The 13,752-nt window shown below is 43.6% G+C and overlaps 1 protein-coding gene across 1 annotated transcript; it reads left to right on the top strand.

Moving 5' to 3' along the window:
- Positions 1–3,674: 3,674 nt before the first annotated feature.
- Positions 3,675–13,619, top strand: LOC124049967 (myosin-6-like). The gene is made up of 39 exons (XM_046372132.1): positions 3,675–3,767; positions 3,856–3,902; positions 4,070–4,281; positions 4,403–4,546; positions 4,630–4,786; positions 4,877–4,904; positions 4,985–5,090; positions 5,174–5,266; positions 5,345–5,408; positions 5,503–5,601; positions 5,688–5,791; positions 5,867–6,005; positions 6,126–6,244; positions 6,352–6,501; positions 6,580–6,750; positions 6,840–7,149; positions 7,227–7,306; positions 7,385–7,590; positions 8,045–8,168; positions 8,272–8,408; positions 8,480–8,735; positions 8,816–9,058; positions 9,136–9,312; positions 9,395–9,540; positions 9,630–9,720; positions 9,815–10,204; positions 10,312–10,438; positions 10,517–10,635; positions 10,725–10,921; positions 11,001–11,184; positions 11,269–11,434; positions 11,533–11,657; positions 11,737–12,045; positions 12,142–12,345; positions 12,422–12,718; positions 12,828–12,932; positions 13,021–13,116; positions 13,238–13,372; positions 13,494–13,619. The coding sequence occupies exons 3-39, from the start codon at positions 4,078–4,080 to the stop codon at positions 13,512–13,514; spliced, it is 5,823 nt and encodes a 1,940-aa protein (XP_046228088.1). The 5' UTR covers positions 3,675–3,767; positions 3,856–3,902; positions 4,070–4,077; the 3' UTR covers positions 13,515–13,619.
- Positions 13,620–13,752: the final 133 nt, after the last annotated feature.

The following is a 13,752-nucleotide window of genomic DNA, read 5'->3' as shown; positions in this document are numbered from 1 at the left end:
TGGTGTTCGTCTGCAGACGAAGGCCCACAGCAGGTGGGATGTTGTGATTAGTGTACGACGCACACCAGTACGTTCCACCCTGGTGGCGAAGCCGTGCGCTCAAGGCTGGAGCGCCACTCGAAACCCGAGGTGTGGAGATGTGAAAGCTGAGTTATGAGGAGCGCAGGGCAAGATGGCGTGTAAGTCGTAACACTTTCTCCAGCCCTATAGGACCACATTATCACCTGGTAAAGAGGCTGCACACTTTCCCTGAAGCACATTATACATGACAGCCCTCTTGACCTTTACTTGTTTCAGTAATAAATTCAAGACCAGCTCAGCACCTTGTTATTCACTCATGACTGCTTGTTCCAAAGCCAGCTAAAAATATATTGTGTGCTTTGAACGCTTATCTTCGCCTGCTCCATGAGCAATTAAAATAAAATCCTAAAAACGTGGCAGAAGAAAAATAACTGGCTTTCCTGTCATTTTAAAGTCAGTTTTTTGACTTTGAATTATTATTGCATGTGTTCCGTGATGTTATCTTTTTTAATATTTTGGGTCAAGAACAAAAACTAAATTAAATGCAATCAGTCAAAACAACTGACTTCTGTTTGGGGATGAGTTTTGTTTAATCTTAACCTGAGTGCACAAACACTACATTAGTTTGCCATCAGTCTTTCATCATATGGTAAGAAAATCAACTGGAGACTGGAAACACCACTTCTTTTCCCCTCCCTGAGTTTAATAGCCAACGACACACGATCACAACCACAAAGTGACTTCTGACAGGAACATGTGACTGTGCTTTCACTTAAGCTCAGCAGAAGGAATCCCACAACAATTTCACAGGTTTATCTTTGTCCCGAAGGAAACAATGCCAGGCCAACAAGGAGGAGTGTGGAGTTACAGTATGAAGTAGCTGCTGGTGCCAGCGCATAGGGTGGTGACCCGGCCTTGCTGCACAACAGCTGCAGTCGTGATGATGTAAAGGACTCGTCCATTCAGCAGAGCAAAGTCTTTAGTTATTATCAAAACAAGGCGCATTATCATTACTATTGTTATTGTTTTTGGTGAGAATCTGGTGATATGATGCGAATCGCGAATCACAGGGGTTACAGTTTAGTTTACTGCACTATACTGTGATACTGTAAACAAGGTGGTGTCATTTCACTTCCTGTTTACCTGAGCAACGTTGCCTTCTTCCTGCCTCAGCCGACGTTGGTGGATTATTACGTGTACTAAATGATCGTAATGGACAGATATGTGGACCATGATGTCTCTGTGTAGGACGCGTCCGTTGAAGATGTGGTGTTGTTTTATAGTAATAATGATGGCAGTCTCATGTTTATTTTGTTGTGAGGTGTGTGAGAGCCAGTAAGTGTGAAGGTGAGTCTAAGTTTGATCACTTCACAATCTGCCTCAGCGTGCCAAAGTCTTTTGTAGTGGCTCTCCGAATGTCATGTGGTTCAGTCTGAGCTCAAGGACAAAAGGAAGCCATGATAAACACCTCTCAGTCCTTTGTGGTGTTTTTTCAAGACACACTGAGCTGGAAACCTTTGAGGTGCTTGTAATGAGACTTGAAAAACTGTAAACAGAAAGAAAGTAGACACAGAGCAGCAACTGCACTTATTCTTGTTGTTAGATTAGTTAAAATGATTAAAATATGAAATCAGAATAAGGTTTGGACATACTCGGTAGATAAGCTTTTTAGCAGTTATGAATTCCAAAGCTCCTTGATAGACAGCATCCGACACATGAAGGCAGCACACTGAAGGCTTAAGTTTTATCTTTAGTTAATTCAGACAGAGAATCCAATGCAGGACGCGGTGCAGGCAGAGTCCAGGGACAATAAGTGAGCTTTAATGGATAAAACTGAATCCATGCAACAAAACAGGCAGGCAACGAAAACTGAGGGAGCAGGAAGATAAGCAACAAATCCAGAAGACCAGACAGCTCAAAGAGGGAGACCATGTGGACTCAGTACACAAGAGGCTGATTAACTAACGAGTCACAGCTGAAAACAATCACACAGAGACAGGAAGTGCAACAAAACATGACTGAACCAACAAAATCTAAACTATGACATGTACAAGACATCACATTCTAGTCCAGGACAGGAGGAGGAGGAGCATTAAAAAAGATTGCCCCTAATTTTAATTTTAATTTTTTCAAATTATAAATATGAGATTTGGAAGACAGGCTTTTATCGATTGTGATGCCTAAATGTTTATCTCAACATGGGCCCTCAGCTGGGCAACAGTGCCACACAAAAATATTCAATAGCACCATTGGCATAAAGATATACAGGTGCAGTAATATTTGGTCACGCATAATTCACATTAATAGTTAAAATGGTTGGCCCTAAAACTGGAGCTTGTAAAACTATGGTTTTGCTGGCAATGCATTTCTAGTGGGGCATCTCTGAAAGGTCTGCCACTAAGAAAGCGAGAACAACCTTTAAATACAGGCAACTAAAATGTTGAATTATTACTACTGTTACACGCCATAACAGGGCCATAAACATCAACATCCACAACCCAACATGTTCTGACTCTATTGAATTTATGAAGTGGCCCAAATAACTCAGTGAGAGGAACATTGATTTCTGATCTAATATGGTTTTTTAAACTCTGCAAAGATGATTAATTCATAAAACAACACTAAACTGAAAACAGTTCAACCCACAATAAGACCAAGTTCGTTAACCACCTGCCACATGTGTGATACCAGCCTGAACGACAGGCTGCATATAGGAAGGCTCATGACGCTCCATCATAAGTGTTGACTGCAGAAGGACACAAGACAGCTGGGAATGACAGCCTCAGCGCTGCCCTTGATCTGCTAAGGAATGGTACGCCGGGTGCAGACAGCCAACTGTCAAGACCTACAAGGTCATGGTGAAACCCAAAGTGTGAAGTTGTTAAAGTCAAAAGGGCCTGTGTGCTTCTTGAAGAGGCCTTCAGGTGGTCCACCCAATAAACACGTGATTTAAGGATCTCCTCTGCTAACGTGACAGTTATTACGAGCATTGACCGGTTGTCATCAATAAGGTGTACAGGGTGGAGGTGATAAGTGTTCTGTATGACCCAAATGTATTTATTCACAGTATGGCTGCTGGAACCTTTGAAAGAAAGCAGCTGTCACTCCTGAGCTTTTATTATAGCTGGAAGAGTCAGCTGAGGTCTACTGGGAGGCAAACGAGGACAAGTAGGAGGAATCCAACTCGAAATGTAACAAGTTTATCTTTATCCTCCAGGACAACAGAAGACAGACAATCCAGTAGTCCAGAGAGACCAAGACAATGCTTATTGTAGCAGTGACAGAACAAAAGGAGTTGCATTTAAAATCAGCAGAAGAAATCTTTTTAAATTTCAAATCTTTTTATAATTAATGTTACAACAACAAAAAAAGATCTAAGAAAAAGAAAAGCTGTGGTGATAAAATGTGCATGAAAGAGAGAATTAGTAACATGCAAACAACATCAGACAGAAAATATTTTTCTAATTTTTATAATTTCATGGCTTTTAAGATCACTTGAAGGACAAAATGAAAATCGATGCTGATCCCAGAACAGCTCATAACTTTCAATTTGCTGGCCAATGATTACATGAGTGTTATTGTTGTCCACTCCTTTATCTCCAAATACAGATCCTCCTTTTTTGATTAGTGTCCTTTGTCTTCTTGCTCTTACCTTATAGGCTGTGTGGGCGTCGAAGCTCTGCCTCCTGGATGTATTTAAAGAGGGTTCAGAAAGAGGAGTAAAGACGGGAACGCAGCACCTACAGGTAAGAATTCATAGATTTTACACATGACTCAGCAGACACAACACATACAGAAAATACAATATTGTGTTTTTCCTTCTGGTCCTTCTAGAGACCCACCTCACCAAGTCTACCAAAAGGGAGAGGAAGAAGAAACAGGTACATAAATTCAAATACATAAATAAAGATCATTGGAATCAAAACACCTGTACTTTGTTTGTTTGTCAGCAGTTTCTCAACCCTCTGAGAAGTTCAAGTTCAGAACTTGTTGATGATTTGCGCATTTTCCAGGTATACTTATGACCGATACAAGTGCTACTCCACAGGTTCCAAGATGTCAGGCGACGCCATCATGGCGGAGTTCGGGACCGCCGCTCCCTTTCTGAGAAAGTCAGACAAGGAGCGTCTGGAGGCCCAGACTCGACCCTTCGACATAAAGAGGGAGTGTTTTGTGCCCGACCCTGAGGTGGAGTACGTTAAAGCCACAGTCAAAAGCAGAGATGGCGACAAAGTCACCGTTGAAACTGAGTCTGGAAAAGTAAGTCCAACATTTACACTAACAAATGGCAACGTGGTTGTGACACAGAAGTCTAACTTATACCTTTGACGACTTTTACAACGGTTTAAATTGAGACATTCTCTGTGGTAAACCATTTCAGACCGTGACCCATAAGGAAGCTGATATCCACCCTCAGAACCCGCCAAAGTTCGACAAAATCGAGGACATGGCGATGTTCACCTTCCTCCACGAACCTGCTGTGCTGTTTAACCTCAAAGAGCGTTACGCAGCATGGATGATCTACGTGAGTAAAGGTCACAAATCTGCAGATCTTAAATATTTCACAGAAGTTCATGTTTGTTGTATTTCATGTATCTTCATCAACAGACCTACTCTGGCTTGTTCTGTGTGACCGTCAACCCCTACAAGTGGCTGCCGGTGTACGATCAGGCGGTGGTCAATGCCTACAGAGGAAAGAAGAGGAGTGAAGCTCCTCCTCACATCTACTCCATTTCTGACAATGCCTACCAGTACATGCTGTCAGGTGAGTTCAGCTCTCTTCAAATGTTGACACCATCCAAACATTTCAAGAAGAAAAACGTCCTAATACAAAACATCGTCTTTAATTTTACAGACAGAGAAAACCAGTCTATCCTGATCACGTAAGTAGTTCATTGAACATCAGAATCCGGACTTCATGTTTCGCCTTCGTGCCAGTTCACATATTTGTTTTCATTCACAGTGGAGAATCTGGTGCAGGAAAGACTGTGAACACCAAGAGGGTCATCCAGTACTTTGCCAGCATCGCAGCAGTTTCTGGCAAGAAGGACGCTGCTCAGGAGAAAAAGGTTAGTTTTAAACAACGTGGATTATGATATACACTGGATTTTGACTTTTATGGCCTAAATTTTGGCACCCGTTAAACCTGCAGGGCACCCTGGAGGATCAAATCATCCAGGCCAATCCTGCCCTGGAGGCTTTTGGAAATGCCAAGACCATCAGAAACGACAACTCCTCCAGATTTGTAAGTTTGGTCATTACAAAGAGTACGTGTGCAGACATGTTATGTTGACAACATCTAAATGACATCTTCTCACTGCAGGGCAAATTCATTCGGATCCATTTTGGAGTCAGTGGGAAACTGTCTTCAGCTGATATTGAAACTTGTGAGTACAAAGTGCAAAAAATAATGTTAAGGTAGGAAAATAGTTCTAACAGGTCAGGAATGAACCTTAATGCCGATGTGTTACATGTTGTCAGACCTGCTGGAGAAATCTCGTGTCACCTACCAGCTCAAGGCTGAGAGAGACTACCACATCTTCTACCAGATTCTGTCCCAGAGGAAACCAGAACTGCTGGGTGAGTGGTGGATGAATACAGAGAATTTCTTTGACCCCAAAGAAATGTCATATGCACAGAGACTGAATTTTTTCTATCTTTGACAGAAATGCTGTTAATCACTAACAACCCCTACGACTACACATACATCTCCCAAGGAGAAACAACAGTAGCCTCCATCAATGATGCCGAAGAGCTGATGGCTACTGATGTAAGTGATGAGTTGATTTGTTAAAAACTCAACACATGATTCAACACTAACTCACATTTAATTCTGACATGTAAGGAAGCTTTTGATGTCCTGGGCTTCACCCAAGAAGAGAAGAACAGCATTTACAAGCTGACTGGTGCAGTTATGCATCATGGAAACATGAAGTTCAAACAGAAGCAGAGAGAAGAGCAAGCAGAGCCTGATGGCACAGAAGGTAAAGCATTAAGATCATTAAGCACAGTTTACTTATGTTCTTTTAAAATAAGAGTACCACCAATTTATGCCCTTTGACGCAAAATAACAAATGCTTCTCTGACACAAAATCAATTCACAGATCTTGACAAAAGTGCATATCTGATGGGCTTAAACTCTGCTGACCTCATCAAGGCCCTGTGTCACCCAAGGGTGAAAGTAGGCAATGAGTGGGTCACCAAAGGTCAGAGTGTGCAGCAGGTAAGTTGAAAATGGAGGCAATGGAGGAAATGCATTGAAATGCTCTCAAGTTTGATGGATAAAGTAAGCATGAATTTTGATGTCATCGGTTTTATGCAATTATCCAGGTGTACTACTCTATTGGTGCACTGTCCAAGTCAGTGTACGAGAAAATGTTCTTGTGGATGGTGGTGAGAATCAACCAATCTCTGGACACCAAGCAACCTCGCCAGTACTTCATTGGGGTGCTGGACATTGCTGGATTTGAGATCTTTGACGTGAGTATAAAACTTTATCTGGACATGTGACTATAAAATATTGCTTATCTAACTTCTCCCTTTGAATGCTCTTCCCAGTTCAACACATTTGAGCAACTGTGCATCAACTACACTAATGAGAAGCTGCAGCAGTTCTTCAACCACCACATGTTTGTGCTGGAACAAGAGGAGTACAAGAAAGAGGGTATCGTGTGGGAGTTCATTGACTTTGGCATGGACTTGGCAGCCTGCATTGAACTCATTGAGAAGGTTAGTGCTGAGTAAAATTTAAGAATTAATTTAATAAACATGAGCTATTCTTTATGATAAACTGAATTAATTCTGACCCCTTCCTTCAGCCCATGGGCATCATGTCCATCCTTGAAGAGGAGTGCATGTTCCCCAAAGCCAGTGATGCAACATTTAAAGCCAAACTGTATGACAACCATCTGGGAAAAAGTCCAAACTTCCAGAAGCCGAGGATTGTTAAGGGGAAACCAGAAGCTCATTTCTCCCTTGCTCACTATGCTGGTATTGTTGATTACAACATCACTAACTGGCTGGAGAAGAACAAAGACCCACTGAATGAAACTGTGGTGGGACTGTATCAGAAGTCCAACCTTAAGTTGCTGTCTCTCCTGTTTGCTGGATATGCTGGTGCAGATTCAGGTTAGACATCTTTGACCATACAGATTATTCATCTGTGAATTGTTCAGGATAATTACATATCTACAACTTCCACACAGCCCAGGATACAGGAGGAAAAGGAGGAAAGGGGGGAAAGAAGAAAGGTTCTTCTTTCCAGACTGTGTCTGCACTGCACAGGGTAAAATTTGTACTAAGTTTGGCATTGGTCTGAAGTTGTTATGTGGTACTTGTTGATATGTATTGTCTTCATTTACAGGAGAACTTGAACAAACTGATGACCAACCTCAGATCAACTCACCCCCACTTTGTGCGCTGTCTCATCCCCAATGAGACCAAGACTCCTGGGGCGATGGAGAATCCTCTGGTCATGCACCAGCTGCGCTGTAATGGTGTGCTGGAGGGCATCAGGATCTGCAGGAAGGGATTCCCCAACAGGATCCAGTATGGAGACTTTAAACAAAGGCAAGAAAACTATCTTTATTTGTTGTTCTTTCACAAATCTTGCAAGGCATTTGGACACAGTGATCAGTGATGTAACTTTTTCTGTGTTCTGGGTCTTTCACCATCAAACACCATTTTGGAGGCAACTAGGCCAGGATTGTTCGGGCCCCAACTTGTGTCCAAGTACTGCATGTGGTTCTCTTCAGTTCCTTCAGTCTCCTTCGTCAACACCAAATCATCCCCAGTCCCTAGTCTTTCCAGGGGGCAGTTAATTCCAGCAGGACGACCTGCCTTGATGTTTTAGATATCAGGGCTAAATCCCACCTGAATGTGGTTTGTGATGGTATCTGAGAATAGATACCAGCAGAGTCCTTCCGCCCGGTGCCTTGAGATCTCCTTCCTTGGGCATGTAGGGTGTCTGCCAGAAAGGGTTTGCAAATTCATTCAGTCACAATTTATGGTTGTATCATTTCAGATACCGCATCCTGAATCCGAACGCCATCCCTGAGGGACAGTTCATAGACAACAAGAAAGCAGCAGAAAAACTGCTGGGCTCTCTGGACATTGACCATGAGCAGTATAAACTGGGACACACGAAGGTTGGTTCTGTCTCTACAATAAGAGTTAGGTTGAACACTGGAAATAATAATTGTAAAAGGGATACAACTGTACAGGTTACAAAAGACCTTCTGTTGTTTTCAGGTGTTCTTCAAAGCTGGTCTGCTGGGTGTTCTTGAGGAGATGAGAGACGATCGTCTCGCTCTCATCATCACTGGAATTCAAGCGCGAGCCAGAGGACTACTCGCCAGGATTGAGTTCCAGAAGATTGTTGAGCGCAGGTTGGTGCATTACTATTAACATTTCTAGTTAAAAAATGGAAAGTACAGAAGCTTACTGACGTTGTCTCCAGGGATGCCTTGCTGGTGATCCAGTGGAACGTCCGTGCCTTCATGGGTGTCAAGAATTGGCCCTGGATGAAGATGTACTTCAAGATCAAACCTCTGCTAAAATCAGCTGAGACTGAGAAGGAGATGGCAAACATGAAGGAGGAGTTCACAAAGCTGAAAGAGGCTTATGCTAAATCTGAGGCCCGTAAGAAAGAGCTGGAGGAAAAGATGGTCACCCTTCTCCAAGAGAAGAACGACCTGCAGCTCCAAGTCCAATCTGTAAGATCGGTCATTCAGTTTACCCAAAACACAAAGCAATATACTGGCAAAAATGTGACTGTTAAATCTGCTGTCTTCAGGAACAAGACAATCTTGCAGATGCTGAGGAGCGCTGTGAGGGTCTGATCAAGAGTAAGATCCAGCTTGAGGCCAAAGCCAAAGAGCTGACGGAGAGGCTGGAAGATGAAGAGGAGATGAATGCAGAGCTCACTGCCAAGAAGAGGAAGCTGGAGGACGAATGTTCAGAACTCAAGAAGGACATTGATGATCTGGAGCTGACTCTGGCTAAAGTGGAAAAGGAAAAGCATGCCACAGAGAACAAGGTAACAAAGTATTTTAACAAGCATTGACAGAACATATTTCCAACCAGATGAGTTGTTCTAACTAGATATTAATTTAGGTTAAAAACCTGACTGAAGAGATGGCAGCTTTGGATGAAATTATTGCTAAGCTGACCAAAGAGAAGAAAGCTCTTCAGGAGGCTCATCAGCAAACACTGGACGACCTGCAGAGTGAAGAGGACAAAGTCAACACTCTGACCAAGGCCAAAGTCAAGCTGGAGCAGCAAGTTGATGATGTGAGTAGAAATAGTGCAAATAAATCACATGGTTTGAAGACACAACTTATGGATTCATGGTTTGTGATGATTTGTCTGTTAGCTTGAAGGTTCACTGGAGCAAGAGAAGAAAGTGAGGATGGATCTGGAAAGAGCCAAGAGAAAATTGGAAGGGGACTTAAAGTTAACCCAAGAAAATGTGATGGATCTGGAGAATGACAAGCAGCAGCTGGAGGAAAAACTCAAAAAGTAAAACCAATCTTTCACAGTCACAAACATGGTGCACTTTATGCTACAACAGCTGAGTGCTAACGTGCACCATTTGTCATTAAATGCAGGAAAGACTTTGAACTCAGCCAACAGCTAAGTAAGATTGAGGATGAACAGGCCTTAGGAGCTCAACTCCACAAGAAACTGAAGGAGTTACAGGTAACTGCACACACAGGTTTCATTTGGTGCTTTATTATGTTTTCATTGTGAGAATCTACTCAAAATGTACAATCATGTGATGAAATCCATCAAGGCTCGCATTGAAGAGCTGGAGGAGGAGCTGGAGGCAGAACGAGCTGCCCGAGCCAAAGTGGAGAAACAGAGGGCTGACTTGGCCAGAGAGCTGGAGGAGATCAGTGAGAGGCTGGAGGAGGCCGGAGGAGCCACTGCTGCCCAGATCGAGATGAACAAGAAGAGGGAGGCTGAGTTTCAGAAGATGCGCAGAGACCTTGAAGAGGCCACTCTGCAGCATGAAGCCACTGTTGCTACACTGAGAAAGAAGAACGCAGATAGTGTGGCTGACCTGGGAGAGCAGATTGACAACCTGCAAAGAGTCAAACAGAAGCTGGAGAAAGAGAAGAGCGAGCTCAGACTGGAGCTGGATGATGTCGTCTCCAACATGGAGCAAATTGTCAAAGTTAAAGTGAGTGCAACCAACAAATCAGCCCAGGAGACTGAAAAGCATGCTAAGCTGCAGTTTGTTTCATCCCATGGTTAAAGAGTTCCTAAACATTGTCTTTTTGTTTTCAGTCAAACTTGGAGAAAATGTGTCGCACTCTTGAAGATCAAATGAGCGAATTGAGGACTAAAGCTGATGAAAGCCAGCGTGTCATCAATGACTTCACCATGCAGAAAGCAAAACTTCAGACTGAAAATGGTCAGAAAAACTGATAAATCTTTGACTTTTAAAGCTTAATATGTGAGGCAAGAGTAACATTTTCTTCCTTCATAAAAGGTGAGTTTGCCAGACAGCTGGAGGAGAAGGACTCTTTGGTCTCTCAGCTGACCAGAGGGAAGCAGTCCTACACTCAGCAGATTGAAGACCTCAAGAGACAACTAGAAGAGGAAATCAAGGTATCTACAGTTACACTGACTGCAGTTTCCAGATCGACATTACGTTCATTTGACAGCATTTCCGTCACAGCTTTACTGTCACCTTACAGGCCAAGAATGCGCTTGCCCATTCAGTGCAGTCTGCGCGCCATGACTGTGATTTGTTGAGGGAGCAGTTTGAGGAGGAGCAGGAGGCCAAAGCTGAGCTCCAACGCAGCATGTCCAAGGCCAACTCTGAGGTGGCTCAGTGGAGAACCAAGTATGAAACCGATGCCATCCAAAGGACGGAGGAGCTGGAAGAAGCAAAGTAAGAACAGTTGTCTCCTTTTCAACAGCATGTTTCTAACAAGGACTGAGAATTACTGCGACATGTCCTTGTCAAATAGGAAGAAACTGGTCCAGCGTCTGCAGGAGGCCGAGGAAGCTGTTGAAGCTGCTAACGCTAAATGTTCCTCCCTGGAGAAAACCAAACACAGGCTTCAGGGTGAGATTGAAGATCTCATGGTGGACGTGGAGAGATCGAATGCTGCCGCTGCAGCTCTGGACAAGAAACAAAGAAACTTTGACAAGGTGATGGGAGACAGGAAAAACTGGAGGGGAGGGAAAATGTCTTCTTAATACTAAGTAATCTAATACTGAACATGATTAAACCAGGTCCTTGCTGAGTGGAAGCAGAAGTATGAGGAGTCCCAGACTGAGCTGGAAAGTGCCCAGAAAGAAGCTCGTTCTCTCAGCACTGAGCTCTTCAAACTGAAGAACTCTTATGAAGAATCTCTGGATCATCTGGAGACAATGAAACGAGAAAACAAAAACCTTCAAGGTAGGAAGACATGAGAAAACATTAGTCATCCTAATAATACAGACCGAATACATTCATGAGGTGGGGAACAGTAAATGAAATGATTGTGCACAAAACAGAGGAAATTTCTGACCTGACTGAGCAACTCGGTGAGGGAGGAAAGAGCATCCACGAGCTGGAGAAGTTCCGCAAACAGCTGGAACAAGAGAAGGCTGAGATACAAGCTGCTCTGGAGGAAGCTGAGGTGGGGGTTCATATCTTGTTTTATCTTTCTTCTTACTCTTCAAGAATGTGTAAATTAACTGAAGAGAGTGTCCTTACAGGGCTCTCTGGAGCATGAAGAGGGTAAGATCCTCCGAGCTCAGCTTGAGTTCAACCAGGTGAAGGCTGACATTGAGCGGAAGCTGGCTGAGAAGGACGAGGAGATGGAGCAGGCCAAGCGTAACCATCAGAGAGTGGTGGACAGTCTGCAGAGCTCCCTGGAGACTGAGACTCGCAGCAGAAACGAAGCTCTCAGGGTGAAGAAGAAGATGGAGGGAGATCTCAATGAGATGGAGATCCAGCTGAGTCAGGCCAACAGGCAGGCAGCAGAGGCTCAGAAGCAGCTCAAGGGAGTCCATGTTCATCTGAAGGTAGGTCCATAAGACCATCAAAGATGGCAGTACGTCTGTGGATTGTTTTCTTTGTCCTTTGAATCTCAGACAGAATGTTATAATGGTTCTGAACAGGACTTGCAGCTGCAGCTGGATGATACTCTCCGTGCCAATGATGATCTGAAGGAGAACACTGCCATTGTGGAGAGACGTAACAACCTGCTGCAGTCTGAACTTGATGAGCTGAGGTCTGTGGTGGAGCAGACCGAGAGAAGTCGTAAACTGGCAGAGCAGGAACTGCTGGATGCCAGTGAGAGAGTTCAGCTGCTGCACTCTCAGGTATGTCAAACCACTTCATTGTGGTATTTCACTGTATCCAAGATGTATACTAAAACTGTAAAATAATTGTGTGCAGAACACCAGCCTGCTGAACCAGAAGAAGAAGCTTGAAAGTGACACAGTTCAGCTTCAGAACGAGGTGGAGGAGGCCATGCAGGAGTGCAGAAACGCAGAGGAGAAGGCGAAGAAGGCTGTTACTGATGCTGCCATGATGGCAGAGGAGCTGAAGAAGGAGCAGGACACCAGTGCTCACCTGGAGCGTATGAAGAAAAACATGGAACAAACCATCAAAGACCTGCAGCACCGTCTGGATGAAGCTGAGCAAATAGCCATGAAAGGTGGCAAGAAGCAGGTCCAGAAGCTGGAGGCCAGGGTGAGCATTTCTTACTTCCACTATGTTGCCTTACAGTACAAGTATACAATATAGGATTTTTTTGGCTTTAACTATTCATATAAGCTGCATCCATTACATTTTTTTCAAGGTGAGAGAGTTGGAAAATGAGGTGGATTTGGAGCAGAAGAGAAGCGGTGACTCAGTGAAAGGAATACGCAAGTACGAGAGGCGCATCAAAGAGCTTACCTATCAGGTATATGCAGACCTAACGACTCTGGAATAAACATTCTGCAATTGATGAAAAGTTATGCTTTCATTAGCATTATGCACTAATTTAACAGACGGAGGAGGATAAAAAGAATCTGAGCCGTCTGCAGGACCTGGTGGATAAGCTGCAACTGAAAGTTAAATCCTACAAGCGAGCAGCAGAGGAAGCCGTAAGAGAAAATGCTACATTTACTCAACTATAATCCACTTTCTCTTTAATGAGGGAGCTCTGTGCCAGACCATACTTTAGTCATTTCTCATGCTCTAATATTGATTTTTTTTCTTTTATAGGAGGAACAGTCCAATGCAAATCTGGGCAAGTTGCGCAAGCTGCAGCATGAGCTCGAGGAAGCTGAGGAAAGGGCCGACATCGCAGAGTCTCAGGTCAACAAGCTGAGAGCAAAGAGCCGCGACACTGGAGCCAAGGTCAGCAACCATTCAGAATAACGCAGTTTGTTTCATCCTGGAATGACGCAGTGCTCTCTGAGTAACTTTCATGATTTGCCAGAAATAAAAAATTCTGATTACATTATTTTTCTTTGCACAGAAAACACATGATGAAGAGTGAAGCCCTCAGCGTCATCTTCAAGAGCGTAGTTCAACTGTAGTGTTTTAGTTTCTTTATTCACCATGCAACATGAGCGGAATAAAGAATAAAAGCCTTTTGAATGCACCACTTTGTTCACATTTCCTGTATGTCAAAAAGACTGAAAGAACAAATTAAGAAGTCAGTCACTACAACACAAAGGGCAAATGGACAGTAAAAGCCCGCACCGTGGCGTAGTAATTCACACAGCACCTGCCGA

This window comes from Scatophagus argus, chromosome 18 (genome assembly GCF_020382885.2).
Source record: "Scatophagus argus isolate fScaArg1 chromosome 18, fScaArg1.pri, whole genome shotgun sequence".
NCBI classification, from domain to species: Eukaryota; Metazoa; Chordata; class Actinopteri; family Scatophagidae; genus Scatophagus; species Scatophagus argus.
The sequence above is the reverse complement of the archived record's forward strand: the minus strand, read 5'-3'. Positions and strand labels throughout refer to the sequence as shown.